Source organism: Dendrobium catenatum, unplaced genomic scaffold, assembly GCF_001605985.2.
Source record: "Dendrobium catenatum unplaced genomic scaffold, ASM160598v2 fragScaff_scaffold_716, whole genome shotgun sequence".
Lineage (NCBI taxonomy): Eukaryota > Viridiplantae > Streptophyta > Magnoliopsida > Asparagales > Orchidaceae > Dendrobium > Dendrobium catenatum.
In genome coordinates this window covers 16,030,766-16,058,517 of record NW_021319178.1, presented here as the reverse complement: position 1 = coordinate 16,058,517, position 27,752 = coordinate 16,030,766, and the positions used below count along the sequence as shown (strand labels likewise).

The 27,752-nt window shown below is 33.6% G+C and overlaps 1 protein-coding gene across 2 annotated transcripts; it reads left to right on the top strand.

Moving 5' to 3' along the window:
- The first annotated feature begins 1,512 nt into the window (after window positions 1-1,512).
- Window positions 1,513-3,450, top strand: LOC110106931 (zinc finger CCCH domain-containing protein 9). 2 transcript variants are annotated; one of them, XM_020837024.2, is made up of 3 exons: window positions 1,513-1,625; window positions 2,091-2,870; window positions 2,983-3,450. In XM_020837024.2, the coding sequence occupies exons 2-3, from the start codon at window positions 2,130-2,132 to the stop codon at window positions 3,298-3,300; spliced, it is 1,059 nt and encodes a 352-aa protein (XP_020692683.1). In that variant the 5' UTR covers window positions 1,513-1,625; window positions 2,091-2,129; the 3' UTR covers window positions 3,301-3,450. The 2 variants fall into 2 exon arrangements, with proteins under 2 accessions (XP_020692683.1, XP_020692682.1); XM_020837023.2 differs by lacking the exon at window positions 1,513-1,625 and having other exon boundaries at window positions 2,024-2,870.
- Window positions 3,451-27,752: the final 24,302 nt, after the last annotated feature.

Genomic DNA, 27,752 nt, shown 5'->3' with positions numbered 1-27,752 from the left:
ATTTAACTAATATTAATTAAAAATAACATTTTGTTTTTTTTTTTTTAATTTAAACAGCCCCTTTTCTATCAAATTTGAGTGGAGTTTGTATAAAAAAAAGTATCTCTCTTGCTATTTGAAAAATGATAAAAAAATATGTCGAGTATAAATAATCAAAATTGAAAATTACAAAATAAAATTAATATATCTTTAAATAAAAAAATTAATATCATTTTATCATTAAAATAATTATTTAAATATTAAATATAAATCAGTTAACTATTATTTAAATTATTTAAATATTAGTTTAATTATTTAAATATATATATATATATCAATTAATTGCACTTATTATTTAAAATATTTAAGTATTAATTTAATGTTATTTTAATTAATATACTCTCTCTCCAAGCAGCTTTAACTCTCTCTCACTCTGCAGCCAATTTTTTTCTCTTAAGTTATTTTTTCTGCTTTCTCTCTCTTCCTGCCACTCTCTCTCTTTTCTCTCTCCCCATCCTCTCTCCACTCTCTATTTTCTCTCTCTTGGCAAATACGCCAATTCATTTGGCGCATTTAGAATGCGTCCAAATATTTGGCGCATTCTAAATGCGCCAAATTATTTCACTTTTCTGATCTATTTTAAATTTTTTACTGATTATGCTCCTTTTACATAATACTTTTTTGAATCTGTTGCTTTCTAAAATTTGGCCAAAAACTTTTAGCCGCCACAAGAGATTTCAATAGAAATTGTCTGTTTACTTTCAAAAATAATCCTGTTCCGTGTTTGTGTTGCGTAGTTGATCTGCGATATCTCTTCTGCCCACTGGGACCCTTACGCGCGAAGCAAAAGAAATGATTATGGACGTACTTATTTGCTAACTGCAACTGCAACGAAAAGGGCCCACCGTAACAGCCAGGTTGTTGGTGGGTTACTTGCCTGAGTTCGATTGTTCGGTCCCCCTGAGCGGTGCAACCTCATTTCGATCTGCGCCCCAGAACGACCAAATCACCATGCGTGCATAATTGCATCTCGCGTACCGAACTCATAGAAAATTGCACACACACTCACGAAAATTCCCTCTTAACGAACATTCGTTGCGTTATCACCCTCGAAAGTCTATTGTCATGGACACGCAGGCTATCCTTATAACTTCAATAGTCTGAAATAATAAGTGTATTTAGTGACTAAGACATTTGTTATTTTTTGCAATTAAGGGTAATGTTCGAAATGATAAAGACAATTATCATCGCCAGGATGTGAAAGAGGTTCGTATCATGAATATTGCAGGGGAAAAAATGGTAAAAGCTTGCACAGGATTTGATCAGTTACGCCATGTATGATTGTACTGCCACAAAAATGTCGCGGTGATTCCTTTTCGACGTCGCCTACCAATTCGTTAGAATTCGATAACGGTTTCGAGACTACTGTCTACTTCGCACTGTGGAATTTCGTCCGAGCTAATCTATAAATAGCCCCTCTCTGAGCTCTCTCCGTTCATTTGGTTTCTCGTCTCTTTCTTCTTCCCTCCTTCCCCCACTTACTCTCTCTCTCTCTCTCTCTCTTCTCTCTACTTCTTATTACGTTTTCTTTCCAGTCTTTAGGCTTTTAATACTCTGTCAGTTCTGCTTTACGGCTAAAAACTCTGGTGAGGGAGCTTCGCATTCTTATTTTAAATTTTCGTTTGAGGTTCTAGAGAAAAGAACCGCAGCTATGTTCTTTTCGCCGATCGATTAATATGCTAAACGTTTGCGGCGACAGATTTCATCTTCTTTTTGGTAGAGATCATTCAGAGTATTAATTAATTTCTGGATTCTTGAACAAATGTAAGATCGCGATTACCCAGAATGATCAGGGCTTTACCTTTTATTCAGATTGTGCTGGATCGATCTTCGTTTTATTAGGGAACTTAGACGTTCAATTTTCAGAAATTTTCGCTGTTTTTAGATTTACTTTATGAGATAAGTTTGTTGTTCCTGTTCGGAATTTCTTCATTGGGCTCATCCTTTCGTAATTTTGCTGTTTTACACAAGTGATCTATAGCCTTGGAATTGAGATTAAAATGAAATTAGTTCATAAGCTTAAGTTCGTGATTAATTTGCATCTTTTCCAGATTTTACAGAATTCTCCGCTTACCCAATCGACAACGAAAATGCAGAAAGAGCTCGTTTCTTCCGCTAATGTCGATCGCATCGAAGCATCCTCCGTCTCGCCAATGCTATTCGTACCACCTGATCTCCGGATACCTTCTCTTCCGTACCTGACCACTGGCCGCGATTTCACCAGGTTATCACCGCAGATTTCCAACCCAATGGTCAGCCAATATGCTGTATCTCCCCCGATCCAATGCTCAGGCAATACACCCATCACACAGTCTTCTTCCCCAGTTTCATTTGAAGATGAAGATCCTGTGGCCATTGAGAACCGACTCTACCTCTCCCGACTCGCGCTACAATATCAGCAGATCACCGACCGCTATGCATACTGCCTCTCTCAACTCCAAGACGCCAAGCTCGAGACGGAGAACATTAGTAAGAAGAACACCGAGCTCCGTCGTGCCAATGACGCGCTCTACCAGCGGTTGAGCCTCAACTCCGCGAAGCATCAATACAGGAGTCCGATGACTAATGACTACCCTCCAATGTCGCTCCTGGATGACCACTTCCGGCGCCTCTCTTTGACAGAACCGCCCGATGAAGCAAGCCCAACGAGCGTGTTCGGGTTCCAGGACAATCGACACGGTAGAAAATTTCCTGCAGTCGATGACAAGCGACTCACGCTGCCAAAGTGCATCTCGATCCGTTCTCCCGGGTATCTCAAGATTCACCAGACGGGAGGTAGCTGCTCTGAATCCAACCGCAACATCAGACACCGTCCCACCACCCCTGTGATGGTAGGAGCGCGTTCGCCATCAGCCCTACACTAGTCCTTTTCCATCTTTTTATGCTAAAAGTTTTCTATATACATCAATTTAGTTAAAGCAATTATTTGTGGACTTATGGCAGCAACAGAAAGTGTGCTTGGGCGGGACTGAGAACAAAGATGGAGGTGAAGCAGAGGATGCCGTGGAACTAGACGTGTATAACCAGGGAATGTTCAAGACTGAGCTGTGTAATAAGTGGCAAGAAAACGGTGAATGCCCATACGGCGAGCATTGCCAGTTCGCACATGGAATCGGCGAGCTGCGACCAGTCATCCGCCACCCGCGCTACAAGACCGAGCTCTGCCGCATGATCCTCGCCGGAGACACCTGTCCCTACGGCCACCGCTGCCACTTCCGCCACTCCATCTCCCCGCACGACCGCCTTCTCCGTCGGACCTGACCCCTCGTGCTGCCGATTCGTCCCTCTATCCCACAATAACGACAACAATGGAAAGACAAATTTCAAATCAATGTTACTCGAGCCATAACAGAACCTATGGTCACAGTTCCGGATTAGTATATATATATATATATGAGAGAGAGAGAGAGAAAGGATTTTCTGGGTTTTAACTGTAATTTTAGATGTATATCTTGGTATATGGTTAATTAGTAAGTAATAATGATGAAGATGCATTGGTTGATGCAGCTGAGGAAGGGTTGGGTAAGTGCTGTCGTTCCTTGATTCTGTTTTCCTTACTTCGCTCGATCAGACATTATTTTTGAGACTTATTCCAAAGTCCTCGAAGACATTTTAATTGATTTGTTCTGTTATTTGTTTACTTACAGCAGGTTTCATTTGTAAGTATTAGAAATGGCTTGCTAGTTTGTTGGAGTGGGTGGTACAAGAAGAGTGAGGTGGTGGATATTGCATCTTCTTTCTGTAGTTTTATTGTTCTTTTGATTTTCTATCTAGCACTTCAACAACCGTTGCGATGATGATTCATACATTTGAACTACTTGCAATAGGGAACTTCGTAAACTGATACTTGATTGTTATTTATCTTGGTGGACTTTAAATATTATATGATGGTGTGATGGGAGTTGAGAAATTAAAAGAGTACTGAATTTTCTCTAATTATCATAAATTTATAATAATTTCAAAATTACAGTTATCATTTTCATCTGGTCAATCAATTAATAAGTAAGGTTGGGATTGTTGCCCATCATTACTAAAATAAGATTAATATAATAGCATATAATAGCAATAGTTTTCAAATCATCGCTAAAAAAATGGTTAAAAGTGCTCCATATTGAAAAAATTGATAATTTAAAATCTCATTCTGCCCATGCCCTACCTGCTCGGTTAGCTATTTTTCTTGCCTAGCTCCAATGACATTCTCTTCCTCTTGTTCCTAATGATATTCAACACCGTGCAATATATTGTCGTCCAATCACCACAATAATACAACATGTTACTATCCTTAGCCACCACATTGAGTGCTACTTTGTTGATTGTCCTTGTGCCAAAAGATGCTTGGCTAGTCTCCGTTGTGCTAATCGCCAAACTAGGTTAATATTTGATGTACTGTTTCAATCAATTTTCACATATATATAGAAAATAAATTTTGAGTATTTTGATGCTATCATACAGCTCAATATCGTGGTTTTAATATAATAGCTATTATTAAATAACATTATAAGTAACTTTCAGTATTTATTATAGATTATTATATTATTGTTCATCCTTCACTTATCAACATATGAAATATACTTACTGGATAACAACATCCTATTTATCTTTTGAAATACAATCTTTAATAGTTTTAAAATACACACATAAATATACTTTTTCAATTATTATAGTAACTAGTAACCAACTATGTATAATTAATTAAATAAAATACTCATAACTTAGTCTTCCATTCATATATTTGATAATCAATTAATAATACGAGAAAATCATGCTTTTTTAAAAGGATTATTACTTTAATTTATATAATTTCATTACATGAAGCAAATAGTTGTCAAACAAAATTTATATCTCTTCCTTGAAAAAATTAACATTGAAAACAAGTATAAATTTTAGATAAGTAATTTTTAATTTAAAATAAATATTTACGTAAAGGCAAGATGATGCCATAGAATACTATTTAGTTATAGTTAAGAATTATTCATAACTACTCGAGAGAATTGCCTCCAGTAAAGCAACATAAATGAATAAATTAAAGGAAACTTTACTGGTAATTTTGGGTAAAATTTAGTTGTAAATGATTAATGGGAAGGAGCACTGTGTAGGAAAGCGAAGGAAATAGCTAGCTTGATGATTGATGAAGCTATTGAAGAGCTGAAAACTTATTCATTACCAAGAAATGGCATAAACCGCAATATTAATTGGTGTTAGTTTTTGATGCAATGTTAAATCTAAGCTGTTTGAAGTAGTAGTAAGTTTAAAGTACTCCTATGCATAAAAATTACAACTTCTTAAACAGTTGGAAAAAAAACACATAAAGAAAGGTTTCAGCCTGCTGTTCTCCACCCTTCTATTCCAAAATTTTAAATTATGTGCATCTACATCAACCTCTAATTCTCAAATTTTAAAACTTCATTTTCACCCATAAGTGGAGAAGAATTGGATTATAAAAGCCAAATGGAGTTGTGAATCCGTAAATGGAATTGCTGGTTTTTTTTTTTTTTAAATTTGTAAGTCAAAGTGTATATATATATATATATATCATTGTCCATGTAAATCATTTATTAACACATGTTTTCATGCTATGAAAAATATTTAGGATCATTAATGTCAAAGGGTACTTTTTTGAATAAGTTGTATAGAATTGACATGAAGAGGAATATAGCATTGTAGATGATGGTGGTAGAAATAAAACATCTACTATCATATATGATTTTGACTTAGTATCAAATTTAGTTTGAAAATACAAATATAGGTGATATGAAATGATTATTATGGGGCATATTAGATTTAAACAATCTCTCCATTAATTTAGTGGATGAAGTCAACGAGCATATTGTAGATCCTCTAAATGATGCTATTAAATTTAAAGATTTATTACATGATACAAGAACAAAGTTGAATCAAAAGTGTAATAATTAAGTTGTTCTGCTATTTGGAGGTCATTTTTGGAGCTAATTACATAGAGTGTAAATGATTTCCTAATAATATATATGTCATGCATATATAAAAAACAAAATATTGTTGATAATTTTATTAGAACTTTCCTTTATCATGACAAATTTACAGATATCCATCCCTCTGCAAAACAACGTTGAATTCGTGTCTTTTCTCTCGCGTGCACGATTTGCCTCGATCATAGCTTACTTCATCATTAAAATGCAAGTGAAATGAAGCTGAAGGTTTCCGTTATTCAATCCCATGCAAACAACCGATTCCAGGCCTCTCCGCTCGCTTAAACCTCTCCCAAATCCTTGCAACAACCGTTAACCTCTTCTTATATTACCCAGGTAAATAAATTTTTCTGGAGTCAATATAACTCTGAATCATAAACCGTCTTCGTCATAGCATTGAGACTATGTTATTTTAATTTCATGATTTTTTTGTAATTTTTGGACACTTGAAAATCCTTAAAAAATTGGTATCTATTGGTGCAAGTGAGGATTTCGGGACCTTCAAGTGTACGTTTTTAAAACCAATTTTATGAATATTTTTCTATAATTTTTAAATTCCAAATAGATTTGTATGAATTTTTTATTAAAATTTGAATAAATTAAATAATTATATTAATATTTTATTATAAATATCATTATCCACTTTCCTTAATTTACATAAAACTATTTCATTCTCCTCAATTCAGCTAAATAGAGGTCTATTAAGAAAAATAAAGAGAAAATAAGAGGAGAAAGAAAATTAAAGTTTCCATTTGGAGGCTACGGAGCAATTTTCGTCAGTCAGACCTGGTGGAAGATTTACTTTTCTCGCTATAAGGAACCTTTACCCTTTTTTTGATTTCAAAGATTTTGTATTTTTGATATTTTTCTAATAAAATTTGTATTTCCATTAGAAAAAAAAAACAATTATGTATTGGTAAGACTTTGACCAAATAACTTTTTATATACTATAGAGATTATGATTATGAATATTTTTAGTATTTATTTGAGATTTTTTACCGGGTAATTTTGAAAATATAATGATTTTTTGTTACTTAGAAATTTATTTTGACGTCTAAAAATAGTAATTTAGTTCAACTAAAGCTTCAGTATATTATTTTAGCTTATATTTGGTTAAATTCAGAAAATATGAATTTTTGCTTAATCTAATTTTTGTTGTCTACATTATGACATTTTAACATTTTTTTGAATTTTGCTAAATAATACTTTATTTGCTACAATGCATTGAAAATGAATGTAGATATGTGATTGAGATAACTATTATAATAATGTGATAATTGATATATCATCGAAAAATTATCTTAATTGGGCACGAATCTCGAGGCAAAAATTAAGTTGGAGGCTTCAAAAATTAAATTCGGGATCATCTGAACTCCAATTTCAACAAACTTATAGTCGAATTGATTGGCTCGGAAATGTGAAACCAACGACACCAAAATCGACTCAATTTGAGCCTAAATGAGTCCAAATCAAGGACCCGAAGCGCCATTGGATGGTTCGAACCTCAGTTTGAGTTACCAAACAGTTTCCAAAAATGACATGCTTATAGTCGAATTGAGCGGCTTGACGAGACGAATCCAACGAGCCCAAGAAAGCTAAATTCTGACATCACTAAAACCTTCAAATGTCTGACGAATGGTCCATGATCAAGGGATTCAATATTGGTCGTCCATTCAAATCACTCCCGATTCGCCCCTGATCTCTCACCTATTTATAGGTCATGCCACTCCATAAATCTATAAATAGACCCCTCATTTCTCTTATGGGGGGGGCTAGCAAGAACAAGAGAAGAAGAAGAGAAGAGAGAAGATAAGGATAAGAGGGAATAACTCCTCGACCACCGCCGGAGTTCTTCCCGCCGCCTGAGTAACGCCAGAATTCGACCGGGCATCCGAGCGACGCCAAAATTCTTCCTAAGAAACATCAAAGTTCTATTCTATGCCGGAATTCAATCCAACTTTCAGACGACACCTGAATTCTGCCCAATCTCCTTAGAGACGCCGGAACTCTGCTCAACTTTGTAATTGAATCTCAACTTAAAAAAAGATTTATTACAATTTGATCATTCTAACTTTATGGACGAGTCAGCCTCTTGTATTTCAAATAAAACACTAGTGGAACTATTTCAACAGGGCGAGGCCCCATGGTTTTTTTCCTTTCAGGGTTTCCACGTTAAAATTTTTGTGTTATTGTTTCTTCTCTGTTTATTTGCTAAATATCCGTACAATGCTAAGACAAAAATTTCTTAACTCTACTGCCGCGTATATTCTAGTCCGCAACAGTTTGGCACCATCTATAGGAAAGTGATTCCATGATTGGGGGGGGGGATTAATGCTCCAATCTAAAATGATCACTCATAGCATCAATTTCACAAAAATCAGATGCAGACTAGGGGGCAACTTTGACTCCAACCATGGTCAAATAGATCCTCCAATACTTTCGTCAAGATGATATTTCAGGAAAACCCGAGCAAATATAAGGATACTTCCAATCAATTGCAAGCTTTATATAGTCTCATGTTGGACTTCTACTCCTTGGGCAAGGTCTTAATCTCGACCTCAAAAAGGCAGTAACAGTCTAAAGATAGACTATTCTCTACCTTTGATTCGAAATACACGCGGCATTTGCCCCCTCCCAATCAAGAAAAAATCAATCCCATGGGGATTTGATTCGACCTCTTCTATACAGGTTAACGTCGTCGGGAAAAGGCTCTGACATATAATCTCGTATAGGTCTTACATCCTTGGTGGATTCTCTCGACCTCTTCCATACAGGTTAACATCATCGAGCAAAGGCTCCGACATACAACCTCGAATAGGTCTTACCTCTTCCACACAGGTTAACATTGTCGAGCAGGACTTTGACATACAACCACGGATAGGTCTTACATCCTTGGTGGATTCTCTCGACCGCTTCCAAATAGGTTAACGTTGTCGAGCAGGGCTCCGACATACAACCTCAGATAGGTCTTACATCCTTGGTGGATTCTCTCGACCTCTACCACACAGGTTAACATCGTCAAGCAAGGCAAGCTATATACATTTCTTCTCACTAGAAGTTGAAATTAAAAAGTACATTGACATCTATTGTACAAGCTATTATCATCAAGCAACAAGTAACTTTAAGACATTCAAATATCCTCAGTAGATTTGAAAGGCTTCTACTCTTCTGCACACATGCATCTCCTACAACTTCTTCAAAGAAAGATTACAATTTGGTCTTCATCAGGCCTCAACTCAGTTGACACTATATGTGTGTCGTCAGACCACTAATATAACACACTGCTCTGGCCCCTTGACTCAGGGATATCTTATGTCGCTACATTTCAATATGGATACATATTAAAATAGCAAAATGCCACTGGACTCCCGCCATCATTGACCATTCATCTGATATTTGTCGGCGGGCCTTCACTTCATATCAGCCATCATCGGCTTCTCGCTCAATTGCTACTTGCAATGCACCATTGAACTTTCTCCTTCAGCTCTGTATTGGTCGTTGATTGCCAACGAACTTCAACTCGGCTGTCCATTGCCAACAGACTTCTGCTAAAATGGCGTTGAAATTCTCTCCGCCTACTCGTCAATTCTAGTTCTCTTCTTGAATACTATTGCCGTCAGATCTTCTCAAATCACCCTCACATACAAGAAGCAATTGCCTTCTTCTGTCAATGATCATCTTTTAAGAAGATAGCTTCTCATCGCGACTCCTTCTACACAAGAGAGGGGCACTGAAGCTTGATAGGGAAATGCCGCCTATCTTCGACAGTGGAATGACTCCAATGTAAGAAGAAGAATGCAAGCAAAGAATAAGGATGAAAAAAATTATCCTTCTACACAACAGAGGGGCACTTAATCTTGATAGGGATATGCCGCCTATCTCCGACAGTGGAATGCCTCCAATGTAAGAAGAAGAGCGCAAGCGAATAAGAAGGAGGAAAAAATTCTCCTTCTACACAAAAAAGGGGCACCGAAGCTTGATAGAAGAATGTCATCTATCTCCGCAGTGGAGTGCCTCTAATGTAAAAAGAAGACTCAAGGAGAAGAAAATGAACGAATCTAAAAATTCTAACTTCTACACACGGAGAGGGGCCCTGAATTTTAGTAGGGGATGCCGCCTATAACAAATAGGGGAATGCCTCAACTGTAAGAAATTTAGAATGAGGAAGAAAAAATAAAAGAAATGACTGCCAAAAAGTTTAACTTCTATACAAAAAGAGGGGCGCTGAATTAAGTAGGGAAAGTCACCTAGGAAAAACAACGGAATGCCTCGACTGTGAGAAGATAGCCAGAGGAGAACACAGTGGAAGGAGAAAAATTTTCCTTCTTTACTAAAAAAGGGCGTTGAATTAAGTAGTGAAAGCCACCTACGAAAAATAGCGGAAGGCCTCTAAAGCCAGAAGAAGAAAAAAAGGGGAAGATATTCCAACTTCTGTACAAGAGGAGGGGCGCTAAATTAAGTAGCAAAAGTCACAGACTAAAAAACAGCGGAATGCCTCGATTGTAAGAAAGCTGGAGGAAGAAAGGATGAGGAGAGGAGCAATTTTCCTCTTGCATGAGGAGGGCTATTTATAGGAGAGAAAAGAATGAGAAATATTTTAGAAGAATAAAAACATTCTATAGAGATTCCAAGAATATTCTTAAAATAAGAATATTCTAAAAATATTCATTGAATGTTCCTAGGAATATTCTTTTAAAAAAAGAGAGAAAAATTCTCTTTAAAAAATTAGTAGGCTCCACAAAAAAGAAGAAGCTATATTTGCCGGTTTATAACCGATTGCATTGGACGGGACAACCACCCAGAGGCGCGCCTCTACAAGCGCCAAGTGCAGGAAAAATTATTAGGTCCTCCCACGTGACGTAGAGCTACGTCCTCCCACCGCCAAAAAACTCGGTTTTTGCTCGGTATTGCTAGGTATTATTTGGTAATAACGAGGAATATCATCATGTGAAGACCAATACCGAGTTATACCGAGCTATACCTGTTTTTGTATAACTCGGTATTGCTCGGTATAGCTCGGTATAACTCGGTATTGGTCTTCACATGATGATATTCCTCATTATTGTTTGGTATTGCTCAGTATTTGCTTAGTATTTCTCGTTTTTTAGCACAATTTTAGCTCTGGGAGGACGTAGCTCTACGTCAAGTGCAGTCTCCGCTTATACAAAAGGATTATGATACTAAGCTTGACTGGTTGAGTTTTGGAGACTCGGGACTTAGTAATTGGGATAAGCCAATTTTAAAAGATCTCAAGCCTCCTATAAAGGGTGTCAGGGAAGAGAAAAATATCTACCTAGAACCTCACGACGCTCCTCCTGCTCAAGCCATGCGGCAAGATCTGAATGTTGTTGGGTGAAAGGAACGGTTCAAATAGAAATTCAATAAAGGAAGATGATCATAAATATTCTAGGATAGGCCGTGAGAACAAACTGGAAATTATCTGGGAGCTTGTGGGTGGTAAGATAAGGAGCAAAACCATGCAAAAGAACTCTCCACTTGAATGGCTCGACCCACATTGCGATGTCTCATTTTGAGAGCAATATAAATAAAAGTGAACCTACTGAAGAATTAAGATCTGTGTTGTGTTTTACTTAGTATGGAGGAGATTTTAGTGTATGATATATTTACATTCTTCATTGATTTGGTGGCCACATGATGGGCTAAAAATGACACTTTGTTGGATCTAAAAGTTTTTTGGCCAAATTGCATTTGGGCCTAATTTTCGGCTCGGACAGTCAAACTCGAACATTTTTTGGGTCCCCAGAACTGTTTATGATTCAATTTTAACACTTTTGGAGCTCAGCGGGGACTCTATGACCCAATTTGAGCAAATTTTAAGTTTTTATTTAATGCCATTTTCTGCAATTCGACCAATTTAAAATATAGTGATATATATATTCGGACTCGGCAGGCTTTGACGTCCGAAAATAGGGAGCAACTGATATATCATCGAAAAATTATCTTGATTGGGCACGAATCTCGAGGCAAAAATCAAGTTGGAGACTTCAAAAATTAAATTCGGGATCATCTGAATTCCAATTTCAGCAAACTTACAGTTGAATTGATCGTCTTAGAAATGTGAAACCAACGACACCAAAATCGACTCAATTTGAGCATAAATGAGTCCAAATCAAGGACCCGAAGCGCTGTTGAAAGGTTCAAACCATAGTTTGAGTTACCAAATGGTATCCAAAAATGACTTGCTTATAGTCAAATCGAGCGGCTTGACGAGACAAATCAAACGAGCCCAAGATCGGCAAATTCCGACATCTCTAAGACCTTCAAATGTCTGACGAATGGTCCATAATCATGGGATTAAATATCGGCCGTCCATTCAAATCACTCCCGATTCGCCCATGTTCTTTCACCTATGTACAGGCCATGCCACTCTATAAATCTATAAATAGACCCCTCATTTATCTTATGGGGGGGGGCAAGCAAGAAGAAGAGAAGAGAAGGAAAGGAGGGAATAACTCCTCGACAACTGCCGGAGTTCTTCCCGTCGCATGAGTAACGCCGGAATTCGGCCGGACATCCAAGCGATACCAGAATTCTTTCTAAGCAACATCAAAGTTCTGTTCGATGATGGAATTCAGTCCAACTTTCGGACGACACCTGAATTCTGCCCAATCTCCTTAGTGACGCTGGAACTCTGCTCAACTTTGTACTTGAATCTCAACTTAGAAGAGATTCATTGTAATATGATCGTTATAACTTTGTGGATAAGTCAACATCTTGTATTTCAAACAAAACACAAGTGGAACTATTTCAACTGGGCGAGGCCCCGTAGTTTTTTCCCTTTCACGGTTTCTACGTAAAAATTCTTGTGTTATTATTTATTCCCTGTTTGTGTGCTAGATATCCGTACAACGCTAGGACAAAAATTTCTTAACTCTACCTCCGCGTATATTCTAGTCCGTAACAATAATAATGTGTGTGTAAAAGATAAATAAAGATTGATTGACCAATTAGTTAGAGACTGATTTACCTGTACAGGATAGTGGGCTGACAGACTTTCTTTTAAATATTATGGTTTGGTGGTATTCTCTACTGATCCACATGATATTGATTGAAACTTATAAGGAGATAATTATTATGCTAATGGGTAAAGAGTGACGACTCTATTTGCTAAGCCAACAATTTATTAACACTGATATAATACTAAAAAATATCGTGATAGTCAGGACTTCTTATTTAATGTGGCTACTGAAATGCATGTTATTGAGGCATTATTTATTTTACTATATAGATTTATTATGACTGTATTATTTTACTACTCCTACCCCTAAATTGTTAATGACATAGATATACTTTTTGATACTATTAATTCACTATATAATAAGCATGTGACATACTAAACATGTAATATAATGATTTGATACTGATATACAATAGTTCGATAGTATGTGTGCATTCTTATATTATTTTAATTCATTGATTTGATTTTAATAGTCTTTATTGATGTTTTTATTCAATGCTTTATACGATTTTTATATTGATTGATATTATAGATACGATATTTGTTTTATAGATTTGACACTCATACTAGTTAACTACTTTACTGGCTCTTATATTGTAATATTTTACTATTTATAAATTCTATTATTATTACATTTAAATTTTATTATTTTTGTACTCATTCAATGATCATATGAATATAACTATTATGATTTGATTGTTGACATACATATTGCTCCTTTAACGTGCTTTGAATTAATTATAGGTAGAGGTGTAAATGAGTCGAGCTAAGTAATAACATTATCGAGCTTGACTTGTTAGTTAGAATGCTAGTTCAAATTCGAGCCTGAGCTCGTGTCGAGCTCAAAAAGTGAGCTTGCATTCGAGCTCATCATATTATAAATGAGCTCTAGCCAGCTCACGAGCTATTTGAAGTGAGCTCGCGAGCTTGCTAGCCGAGGCTCATCAAGCTCAAACTCGAGCTCTTTTAACAAATAAGCTCGAGTTTGAGCTCGAGCTTGACTCGTGAGCTTGATAAGCTCAGCTTGCGTACCCATAAATGAGTTTAGCTCGACCAAACTCACAAGTTGGCTCAGCTCATTACACCTCTTGTTGTAGGTTTTGGTTGCTTGTTAGGCTTGTGAGCTCATTATATGTGATTAAATAATTTTAGGTCATGGCATCATAATTGGTATCAGAGCATAATTGTAGAAAGAATTCATTAATACCAGTGCTGTAAGATTTGATTATGAATTAGGTAGAATGAATAGTTTTAGATGTATTATTTTACATATATTATTATATGTGTATATTTTTTTAGATCATACTAAACTATGCAGGTACAAAGTTAAATGGATCATCTAGAGTCAAATATACCAAATGAGCAACATAGTGCAGCTCCAATGCTATCAGAAAGTATGATGGAATTGGCTATTGCTATAACACAAGCAATATGGGATGCACAGTGTAAGTCAGTTGGGAGCTAATAAGAAGAAGGAGATAAGCATTTGCAAACATTTAATAAGCTGAAGCCTTCATTACTCAAAGGAGCTGTAGAATCTCAAGTTGTAGAAGATTGGTTATTGAGGATAAAAATCTTTTGACAATATATAGTGTATAGAGAGCCATAAGGTACCATTAGCTTTGCTCCTCTATGATGTAGAGTTTGAGAGATGGTGGGTTGGTTAATAAAGAGAGAAATTTTAAGGGAAGATAAATACTGAGATCACTTGGGATGAGTTCACTATAGTATTCATGATATGATTTATAACTCCATCTACCCGACAATAGATGTAGGAAGCTTTCATTAAGATGGAGCAAGGATGCAAGATAGTGATATAGTATGAGGTTGAGTTTTTCGCACTTGGTAGATTTGCTCCTAACTTTTTCCCCACTATTGAAAAAAAGTGATACATGTTTTTACAAAGGTTAAATAGGGAACTCAAACATTCTCTAGTACCTCTATAGATTTAGGAGTGTTCTGAGTTAATGGAGTATGCCAAATTGTTAGAGATTGATTTGGCAGCACCAACATCCAGATATGAGGTGGGCTTAAAGTATGATGTCAACATAAAGAGGAGCAGCGATGAACCAAAATAGAGAGAGAGAGAGAGAGAGAAAGTGACAAGAAAAGTAGGTATACTGATTTGACAGAATTTGCATTAGTAGCATATACTTGTAGCTATGGTGAGTGCATTCATTGGGGTCGACGACATGCAGGTCAATGCTACGTGTTGAAAGGGTGATGTTTTAACTATGGATAACAAGGACATAACGCAGTAGACTATCCTCAAAGGATATTTAGAGGAAGAACTAATTCTAGTGCAAGACAGTCTATATATACTATAGGACAAAGGACTGTTGGGTCAAGAGCATATAGTGAAAGATAAACCAAAAGGGTAAATTATGGAGCTATCACTGGTAATCAGAGGTATATTATGACCTACTACAGCTACTCTAGTAATGCCATGTGTATAACTTATAGTATCTAGAAGATCAATAACAACAAGAATGCTCTATAGCAAGAAATTTATTTGAATAATTGAGTGACATATCATATCATGCATAATTGAATAACTTGTGATAAAATGAACTGCATGAATGTATGCTTTTTGATGATTTTTTTTTTATATTCTTTGATTTTGATTTGATTTGAGTTTTGATACTACAAATTTGGTTGAGATTAATTTTGTGTCCAAATCCTTGAGAAAAATATCTGGGATGACATTCTCTTAAGGTGGGTAGATTGTAATAACACGCATTTTGACCTTGGTAAATAATTTTTTCTAAAGTAAATATAACTCCAAATCACAAGATATCTTCATAACATTGAGATTATAGTATTTTAAATTCATAAATTTTTTCATAATTTTTAGATATCGATGAAATTTTTTAAAAAATTGGCACCTATCAATGCAAGTGAGGATTTCAGGACCGTCAACTGTCCGTTTTGTAAACTGATTTCACTAATATTTTTTTAAATAAAAAGATTTATTTTATGAACATTTTTTTTTTATAATTTTTAAAGTTCTAAGTATATTTTTATAAATTTTCTATTTAAATTTGAATAAATTAAATAATTATATTAATAGTAAATTAATATTTTATTATAAATATCATTATCCACTTACCTTAATTTACTTAAAGCTATTTCTCTCTTACATTTGACTAAATAAGTTTGTTAAGAGAAAATAGAGAGAAAATAAGAGGAGAGAGATAATTAAAGCTTGGATTTGGAGACCGCAGATCAATTTTTGTAAGCCAAACTAGTTAGGAGATTTGCTTATCTTGCTGTAAGGAGCCTTAACCCTATTTTTGATATAAAATATTTTATGTTTTTGATATTTTATTGATCAAATTTGTGTGGTTGTTATCGAGAAACATGAATAATTTTATATTGGTAAAATTTTCACGTGCAACTTTTTGTAAGTTATAGAGATTGAGATTATGAATTTTTTGAGTATTTATTTGAGATTTTTCACCAGATAACTTTGAAAATATAATGATCTTTGCCTACTTAAAATTTATTTTAACATCTAAAAATTGTGATTTACTTCAACTTAAGCTTCAAAATGTTAATTTAGGCAATATTATGTAATTTAGTTAAATTCTGAAAATGTGAATTTTCACTCAATATAGTATTTATTATATACCGTTATGACCTTTCGGAATTTTTTGAATTATCTCAATTATTCTTTATTTACTGTAATGCATTGAAATGAATGTGGATATGGAATTAAGATTACTGTTATGGTACTGTTAGAATAATGTATGTGTAAAAGATAAGTAAATACTAGTTGACTCATTGGTTGGAGAGTAATTTATACGTATAGGATGGTGGGCCAATGAGCTTTCCTTTAAATATCATGATTTGGTGTTATCTTCTACTGATTCATGTAATAATACTTTGGACATATAAGGAGATTATTCTTGTATTTACAAATAAAAAGTGATAACTCTATTTTTTGAGCCAATGGTTTACTGACACTGATATGATACTGAAAAACACCATGATAGCTAGAACTTCTTACTTATTTAATATGACTATTGAAATACATGTTATTGAGGCATTATTTTTTTATTATTTAGATTTATTATGACTGCATTATTTTACTGCTCCTACCCTTAAACTGTTATTAATTTAGATACTAATATATTTTGATACTACTAATTCACTATACAATAAGCGCATGTGACATAATAAATATGTAATATACTAATTTGATACTGATATAGATTAGTTTGATAGCATGTGTGCATTTCAATATGATTTTATTATATTGATTTGATTTCAACAGACTTTATTAATATTTTGATTCAATGCTTTATTCAATTTTTATATTTATTGGTATTACAAATACAATAATTACTTTATAGATTTGATACTCATACCAATTTACTACATTATTGGCTTCCGTATTGTAGTATTTTATTTTTTATAGATTATACTACTACTTCAAGTAAATTTATTTTTTCTTTACTGATTCAATGATCATATGAATATAACTGCTATAATTTGATTATTGACATACATATTTCTCCTTTTCCATGCTTTTACTTCAATTATAGGTTTTCACTGCTTGCTGGGCTTGTGAGCTCATTATATATTGTTAAATAATTTTAGGCCAGGGCATCACTCAAATCAAGAAGCTGATGACTTCATCAGACATTAACCTTGCCGAATCCCTCGAGCCCTATCACTCCTCTTCCTCTTTCTGATTCGCTCTTCACATCAAACCCAACCATAATGTCCATTCATAGTCCTGACCTTGCCTCTTCCTCTCACAACTCTTCCATATTTGAAGCCCTAAATTGGATGCCTAGCTCCAATATATGATAAGCCTGTCACCTTTGACAACCTTCCTACTCTTCGACCTCATTAGGCTGCTAAAAGATCTGACTCTAACACTTCCACTATAATCTTCCTCCTAATCTCTTGACCGACCTATATGCCCCACTCTTGCTCTTGATCCTGCTTCGATCCAAGTTTTTTAAGAATTTTTATTCTATGTTCTTTAACCATTTTAATAAGGTGGATTGGTTTAAATTTAAGTGGCATAAAAGGTATGCTCTAAGGTTTTCTTTCTTTTCTTGGATGGCTATGTTAAATGGTTTGAAAACTGATGATCTTTAATTAGGAGAAATATTAAAGTGACTAGTTTTTATATCCTTTACAATATCTGGCCTAAAAGTCATAGTCATTTATTCTTTGAATGTGACTTTCTTTTAATATTATCAATATCTTTGTGCCTAGGTTAAAATTCTTTATGCTTAGATAGAATGTTATGGAAATTTTTTAATTTATTTGGACTTCTAAATTAAATGTTGAAGCTAAACATCTTTTTTCTTCTCTATTCTTGCTGCACTCTTTATTTTGTTTGGAAAGAAAGAAATTGAAGGAAGATGGGTAACAAATTTCGTAATCCGGATTATATTTCTAATCTTATTAGCCCTTGGTTCATGCAAAAGTTTGTAATTGGGCTTCTTATCATAAAATTATCCAGTATATTGTTTAATTGTGGATTATTTTTGGTCTTTTTGGACAATGATGATTGGGAACCTTCTTATTGTTTATTATTTTGGATGACTAGTCTAGCAACCAAGTTTTCTGGACGGCTGGGTCTAACAACCAAGTAAATTTTTGGGTTCTTTATTTCAATGGATGGTTTTCCCGTATACTGAGTCCTTATTTCAGGGGCTTATTTGTTTTTATCTTTTCTATTAGTGTTGTTGGGTGTTCTTTTGTGCATGTGTCATGGTTAATCGTTGGATGACGAGAGTTTGGTTTATCTGTAGATTCCCAAAAGTTCCTTTTTGTTGGGTCAGTTTTTTAAAGATTAGTGATTATTTGAAGTCCTTATGGAGGTTTCTGTTTGGTTTTGTGGTTCTTCTATCTCTGCTTCGGTTGTATGGAGTAGTTGATCGGGAGTTCTTTCTTTTTCCATTTCTTGTTGTGGGCTACTATTTAGTGACTTTTATTTTCCTTTTTGTAGGTTTTGTAGTTTTACTTTTTTTCTTTATTTTGTAGCTCTATTGTTTTTTAGAGTTGTAAGTTTTTTTTCTTACAATTCTAGCATTTTGTAAACTTTAGTTTTTAGAATAAAATTGGGCATGTGTGCCCCTAATTTTCCCCCAAACAAATTGTACTATAGTCCCTTAGTTAGTTATAGTAGCAAGAAACGTAGTTAGTGGAGGTGTAAATAGATTGTGAGAAGTGGGTTTGCAAAACTAGTATAGTAACGTGATTCCACATCAACTCTCTCCCACCTCAGAGAAGTCTACACTCAGTGAAGCCAGTTAAGTATCTGCTTCATCTAATGGAAAGTAAGTACATATTTCTTCAATGTTGAAGGTAGAAGACGTGAGGATATTTGGTAGTAAGTCAATAATGAAGGCATTGTCGTTAATGTGTTGCTTGATTAGAATTGGACAAATTATTTGAGTAATGGGCTTCAAATAGTGTCCCGACAAAATTGTTCTCTCATTAATCAAACCATTAACAGCTCACTAGGCTCGAAGGCTCGAATACCCTCTAGCGGCGATGTAGATCAACATCAAGCATTAGTTTAAAATTTTTAGTCAACTTACTTGTTGCAGTATTATGTCATTTTGGAATGAAGGCTAAGTTAACCATCTGATTTGATAACTTGGAGTAAAATATGCTTAATGGCCACATCCCTATCGACCTGTTGGGCATTGAGTTGTAAGAAAATTTGTTTTGGCTCAAGACTTCATTCCATTATTTTGGGTAAATTTTGACTATGTGGTGAAGCATGTTACTGAGAGTCATGTTGACTACCTCAGTATACCCATCAGTTTAAGGGTGATATGGCAAGCTATGTTCGGTTTTTGTTTTGTTTTATTTCCAATGCTTGTGCTAAAAGTGGCTATTGAACTACACATCATGTTCGGATGTGATACTTTGAGGAAGACCATCTAATCTAACGATCTCATAGAAGAACAAACAAGCTACTCCAAGGACATCACAGTTTCTTGTAAGCTATAAAATGGGACATTTTAGAGAATCTATCAACTACAATCATAATTGAATCAACACTTTTCTTTATGCGAGGTAGCCCCACTACATTGTCCAATCAAGTATTCCAAAATAGACCTAGGGCCTACTAGGGTTGTATACAACCTAGCATTTTCTAGAACACCTTCATAAAGTTGATATACTTGGCTTCTCTCAGCAAAACAAGTGACATCCTGCCTTGAATGGGGCCAATAAAATTTTTGCTGCATCTATTCCACTATCTTCTCTTATCCCAAGTGCATCAATAACCCTCCCCCATGTATGTCTATAATCACATACGACCACACAGAGGAGGGAATGCATAAAGAATTGCCCTTAAATAGTAACCCATGCCTTAATGAGTAATCTCCTTGTGGCTTATTGCCAGAGTAGCTAATTTAATACCAAAAGTTGTATGGTGAATAATTTTTAAATTTTTCAATGATCTACTTTTCCTTAATTTTACCAAAGTGTCATAGTGTCACAATGATAAATTTCAAACTTAACATATTACTTAAATTTTCATATATTTAAACAAACGGACATATATTTATATATTTTAAACATTCAAATAATTATAATTTTAAGGAGGAGCGGGCATCAATTGCTTTGCTACTAATTTCCACCTTCTTTGATCGATCTCTACATAACCTTCTTAGATTTTTTGAATAACTTTCGCATAGCATTCCTATATATTTTGAGGCATTAGTTTGAAATTTGATGACATAAGAGTCATTAAAAAATATAATTCAATATAACAGTAATTATAAAAGATATTTTAATGTAAATATTTTATTGTTAACTTACACCTTCAAGTTAAAAAAAAAGTACATGAATCAATTACATCTCGTGGTATGAGGCATATAAGAAAATTCCAACTTATGCTTTTTCATATTTTGAATATAAAAATGTGCTCCACATCTGATGAGAAAATAGATGGATCCTGTTCTAGATAATTTCTAGTATTAGTTAGATGAGAGAAATTCACTGTAGTGCATACAAGCTGATCTTATTAACTTAAACCTAATCCACTAAAATAATACAACTCAAAATATATTAGAGTGATTAATCACAATAATTTCATTCATTTTATCTTAGTTGTTAAAATTTCAAAGCTATATCGTACTAAAAATACCATATTTTTTATTTTTTTTTCATCATTACATACTTTTGTATGTATGTATGTGTATATATATATATATTATGGGCTCCAAGAAATTGAGCCCCAGGCTGCCTCTCGTGATGAGTTTTAACGAGATAAGTTCTTAGGTAAATTGTTAGAAGGCAGATTTGATTTGTAGATAAGAAACTACCTAGAACTTTCACCCTCATTTTGCGAGGACTTTTTAATATGAGTTTTGGTTTCCTATAGGTTCAAGCCCTTATAGTTAATTACCCCTCCCTATAATAATAGTAAACTTTCAATTAAGGCTAGTTGCCACTTAGATACGTAGAGATATGAGTAATCTGGCATATAGTAGCATCATAGGTTGGTATTTTGATATTTGATATTTAAAATGAGAAGATTCTCCATCTTGTACTTGAAGCGGATGGTGGGGGAATGGATGATTAACCCGATCAAGATCCTCTGGTTCAGTCATCCTGGGCCATCATGATCACTGGTCTACTTACTTAGAGGAGGAGTAGACCCAACATGAGGAAAGGATACTTGTAGGCAGCCATGTATTACATCATCCAATGGTACATTATAGACTCAGGGTTGGTATTAATCGAAGAGGACAAATTTGAATCCATCTTAGCTAAAAGAGGGATTTTTCCCTATCGATCATATCTTATTGATTCATATCTCAAGGATTTAGGGCCAATGGTGAGCATATAAGCTCTGGCCATGACCATAATATAGTAGTGCCATTTGGTGGCAATTTACCCTATTCAGAGTGCCGAGATCATAATTATTTACTTACAGTGTCATTTGGCAGTAAAACAACCATTTATAGGACATGTGTCATGTCCTTACTGGTAAGAGATTATTTGAGAATGAATCATAGTGATATTCTCGACCAGACATTAACACTTTTTGATCTGAAGTGATATTTGAATTTGTGTTCCTCAGCAAACTATTGCGGAGAGTGAATGGATTTTTCTAGAAGCATTTTGGTGATTTATTTCAATTTGAAATATTTTCATTTTTATATTTTCTTGGAAATTGTGTTTTATAGGCATTTGAGAATTTGGTAGGCATTTCTTTGAGATTTGTGTAGACTCCTCCAATTAACATCTATGTTCAACACGACCATCATCGAGATATTTATGTTGCAAATTAGCAATCAAGATTGAGATTGTGATTTTTAAAGATAACACAATATTATTGTTATGATTTTTTATTTTTCTACTAATATATATTGGATATTTCTAATTATTTCCGTGAGTACTAACATTTCAGAAAAATCATATATTACTTGAGATTACTGAAGACTTTAAGATAAGGTAGAATAGGATTTCATGTAAAAGAGTCTGAATATCTTTATTTTTTATTTCTTAAGTCTGACAAAGTGTAACTGTAATTGGCTAACCATGTACACATACAGGGGGAGTGTATAAAATTCTTAAAATTGATCATAATGTATGGCATATAATTGTACTATACGATTTGACATAATTCTTTCACTAGAATCTGGTTACTCAAACTATGGCTTGATTTTCTTAACTGATTATATTGTATGATATCCAGTCTTACAGATGGCGAACAGAGTACAAAGTTTAGGTCATATATGATCGTACCATATAAACATAATTATTTTTGAACTATTCATATAATATGATATCAATTCTTACAGATAATTGACAGAGTATAAAATTTAGGTCATACCAAATCGTACCATACTAACACATTTATTTTAAAACAATTCATACAGTATGGTATCAATTCATATAGGTTGATATCAATTCATATATATGATTGACAGTGTATGAAATTAGATTCATACCAAATCGTATCATATGAACGTGCTCATTTTTTAACAGTTCATACTGTATGATGTCAAGTCGTACAGACGACCAATAATGTACGAAATCAAATTTGTACCAAATCATATCATATGAATTTGTTCACTTTTAAACTATTCATATTGTATGATCCAAACCCGTACAGACAACCTATAGTGTATGAAATTATGTTCATCGTAGTTCGTACGTAAATGAAGCCATGTTTTTTGAAGTGTTCATACAAGATGATCTATGATTATATAATACGAATCGTGGACAATTCTCTTTAATAAATTTGGTTTTTGGATAGTTTTTCATATATTTTTTATAAATAGTGCATGTGCTTAAAATGTCACCTCTATCCTTTGCTTCAAATTTTATCTTGAGAGTGACTTTTGAGAGTGTTTGAGAAAGAGTTTGAGATTGGAGGGTGAGAGATCTAGTGAAAGGAAATTATGAGGGATTCACAAGGTTGCCCAAAGTGAGGATCTTTTTTCTCTTCTTCTAAAGTCTTACCAACTACTTTGGAGTCTCTTGAGAGAATATCTTCAAAATAGGGTTAAGGTTCTCTTCCCTTACCAAGAGGATAAAAAAGATGTGACGCTTCTCTTCCTTCACCAGGAGGGTGAAAAAAGATGTTTGGTTCTCTATCTTCACCAGTTGGGTGAAAAAGGATGTGTATGTACTTTGCCTTCACCAGGTGGATTAAAAAGGATGAGAATGTACGCTGCCATCACTTAGAGAGTGTAAAAGGAGATGGTTCTCTACCACACTGTGTTGGTAGAAGAGAGTTTTGTAAGATCTTATCTATCTTGTTGTAGGAGCGAAAGGAGATTCATTATTATTTAGTGCAATACCTAGAGAAGGAGTCTCCAAGGAGTGGATGGATGTATATCTAGTTGGACCGAACCACAATAAAATTTGATGTTCTTCTGTTACTTTTTATTTTTCCTGCATTTTATTTCATTGTTCTTTATATTTGATGTTTAAAGATTATCCATAAAAGGTTTTTTTAATAAACAACTGCATATTTCAACGTTGCTATTTTTAATTTTCTAAAAAGATTTTAAAGAGGTTTCCCAAAGACCTGAAAATTTTTGGATAACTAATTTACCCGCCCCTCTAGGTTATCCTTGGGATAGTTCTATAAGATCTAACAACCTACATGAACTTTCAAGTGGTATCAAAGAAAAATTAAAGTTTAAACTAGTTTTTGAAAAATGATCATGGCTCATTTTGGAAATCGGAATACTCCTAAAGAATATTCGATCACTAGATCACCTTTATTCGATAACAACCCATCTAATTTTTGGAAAACTCGCAAGTCTACTTTTTTGTAATCACTTGACTATGGCTTATGGATATTAGCACACGAAGTGCACATTATACCTACTATACTTGTTGATGGTATTAGAATTAAAACATCATTTACTGATTGAACATTAAAAGAGAAAGACTTAGTATAGTAGAATGTTAAATGTTTAAATAATTTTTTCCATGCCTACAAATCTGAGGATTGCATGCATGTTTCAACTTGCAAAACTAGAAAAGAAATCTGAGATAGACTTGCATAACTTATGTAGGAAAAAATGAGGTAAAATAATAGAGTTTTAACATTTTATTACAAGACTATGAACTATTTTGCATAAAATCAAATGAGTTTATTTCAAAAATGTATACATGATTTACTCATATTGTTACATCATTGATTGCTTTAGGTCGGGAACTAACAAATTAAAAAAAAAGTTTAAAAAATCTTACCTACTACTAATTATGTAAAGATAACTTCCATAATTAAATCTAAAGATCTGAACGTATATTCTATTGATAATATGCTTGGATCACTAATTGTTTATGAGCAAAGAGTGAATCAAATATAGATTGATGTAGGTGAAAAGCAGAAAGAGAAGAATATTGCTTTGAAAGTTGATGATTCAAAAAGTGATCAATCAATGCTAGAGGATGAAGAGGATATTGCTCTTATGACCAAGCAATTCAAAATTTTTCTTAAGGCTAAGCAAAGAAGATGTCAGCATTGGAACAAAGGTAACTTCAATAGGAATGCGAAAGTTTTAAATGAAGTTATTTATTATGAATGCAGGAAGCCTATACATATAAAGATTGATTATCCAAATCTCAAAGTTAACCATAACAAGGAGAAAGTTGAGAAGAAAATTATTGTTAGGAAGGGCAATAAAAGTCTATAAAGAACTTTATAGGCTAACTCAACTTCAGACTCTTCAGAAATAAAAATAGAAGAGCAAGTCACAAACTTGTGCTTAATGGAAGATATACTTGATCATTCAGATCAAGAAGAGGCATGTGACCAATCCTATGATGAATTATTTGATGTTTCTGAGAAAATATATAATGCATATAAGAAACTAAAAGAAGTGCATGCAAAACTTAATATTGAGCATTTGAATTTACAAAAAAGTATGAAAAGCCTAGAAAACATCATGCAAACATAGATATAAATCACATAACTTTGCTAGATGAATTTGATAATTTGAATAAGGAGCATGATTTATTGAATACATCTTATAATGAACTTGAAAATGATTTTAAGGTGTTTATGACTGAATCAAATCAAAGAGAACATGAGTTAAAAGTTGATAATTCAATTTTAGAAAGTGCAAACTCTTATCTTAAGGAAAAATTGAATGCTTTTAAGGAATATAAGACACCTCCCACACTTGAACAATTTCATAATCCTGATCAAAAGTATATAATTTCAAAATCTAAGAAAATATATTATAAATTACATAGACTAGTAAATCCTTTTCCTGGTGTTAAATGCTTTTCATGTGGAATGATAGGAAATATTTCCCACACTTGCATTATTTATAATAAAACACATTTAGCATGGAGTCCTAAGGTGTTTAAATTACAATATATTAAATATACATTTGAATTATAATTGTCAAGAGGTGAACCTAAATTTGTTTGGGTTCCCAAGTCTAACATTTAATTATTTTATAGAAACACTCTTATACAAACCCTCGTGGGAGCATTTAGTACTATTTTTATAGATGTTCCAAATATATGATTGGAGATGTGAATCAATTTATATTATTGGAGGCTAGTTCTGGAGGCAAAGTGACGCTTGGATATAACACCACTAAGAGAGTGGTAGGATCAAGTATGATTGGTAATATGAATAATTTTTTAATTAAAAATATTTTATTGATAGAAGGCTTGAAATATAACTTACTAAGTATCAGTCAGCATTATGATAAGGGTTTTAACATAAAATTTTTACCTACAAGCTGCATTATAAGGCAAAATAAAGTTGATGTGATACATGGAGATAGGATAAATATTGTTTACATGCTTGATTTAAATTGTGTTAAATATTTTAATATTTTTTATTTAAAAAATGTTTCTGATAAATCTTTATTATGGCATAGAAGACTTTGTCATACAAGCATGAAAAATCTTATGAAGATTACCTAGAAGGAATTGGTAAGAGGCATACTCAAATTAGACTACACTAAAGATCACTTGTGTGATGCATGTGAATTAGGAAAATATGTCAAGTCCTCCTTTCATTCAATTAAGGATGTTAGAACTAGAAAACCTTTAGAAGTCCTTCACATAGATCTCTTTGGACCTATTAGCATTGTGAGCCTAGGAGGGAAAACTTTTGGGTATGTGATTACTGATGATTATTCAAGGCTCACTTAGATTAGATTCATCTGAAGAGTTTAGAATTTTTTATACTAGTATTCAGAGGAAGCTAGGTTGTGAAATTCTTGCAATTCAAGTAATCATGGAAGAGAGATTGAAAATAAAAAATTTCAATTTTTTTTATAAAGAGAAAGGTATTGATTAAAACTTTTCAACTCCTAAGATCTCACAATAGAATGGGGTTATTTTTGGGCTGAAGAGGTTAGTACAATATGTTATATTCTAGATAGGATGAACATTTGATCTATGTTGAATAAGACACTCTATGAACTTCTTAATGATAAAACACCCAACCTTTCACACATACATGTCTTTGGATGTAAAGTGTTCATTCATAAAAATGGAAAAACTCTTTTAGGAAAATCTAATTCTAAATCTGATGAAGGAAAATTTTTGAGATATTCAAGTGTTAAATATCCTATATAAACTTTAATAATTAGACTTTGGTAGTAGAGGAGACCACCCATGTAGTTCTTAATGAATCTGATATTTATGGGGGGTCTAAGTTGGAGGAAGAACACATTGAAGAATGTAGCCAAGGAATTAAAAATATAAATCTTGAAGAAAAGGATGAAATAGAAAATAATATGCCTAGAGAATATAAATACCCTAAAAGTCATCCTAAAGAATTGATTTTAGGAGACCCGAGTGAAGGTGTTAGGACTAGACATGAGCTTAGCAAAGAAGTAAACCATTCAACATTTATTTTAATGATTAAACCTGCTAATATGAATTAAGCTCTTTCTGATGAATTTTAAATTTTAGCCCTGTAATAATAATTGAATAAATTTATTAGAAATAATGTTTGGGAATTGATAGAAAGCCCTAAAAATTAAAGTATTATTGGAATTAAGTGGTTCTTCAAAAATAAGATGAATAATTTAGGTGTAGTGGTTAGGAATAATACTAGATTGATGGCTAAAGGGGAAAATCAAATATAAGGTATTAATTTTTAGGAGACTTTACCCTTATAGCCAGACTTAAAGAAATAAGAATATTTTTTATCATTTACCTGTTTTAAAGAATTTAAATTATTTAAAATGGATATTAAAAGTGTTTTTTTAACGGGGTGATAAAAAAGAATGTTTATGTTGAGCCACCTTTAGGTTTTGAAAATTCACAGTTTCTTAATCATGTGTTTAAATTGAAGAAAGCACTGT

Bases quoted from the DNA above. Each gene is read 5' to 3' on its own strand.
- LOC110106931 (XM_020837023.2), top strand. From the start codon at position 2,040: ATGAAATTAGTTCATAAGCTTAAGTTCGTGATTAATTTGCATCTTTTC. The intron at 2,871-2,982 runs GTAGGAGCGCGT...GACTTATGGCAG, and splicing joins GTCCCACCACCCCTGTGATG to CAACAGAAAGTGTGCTTGGG.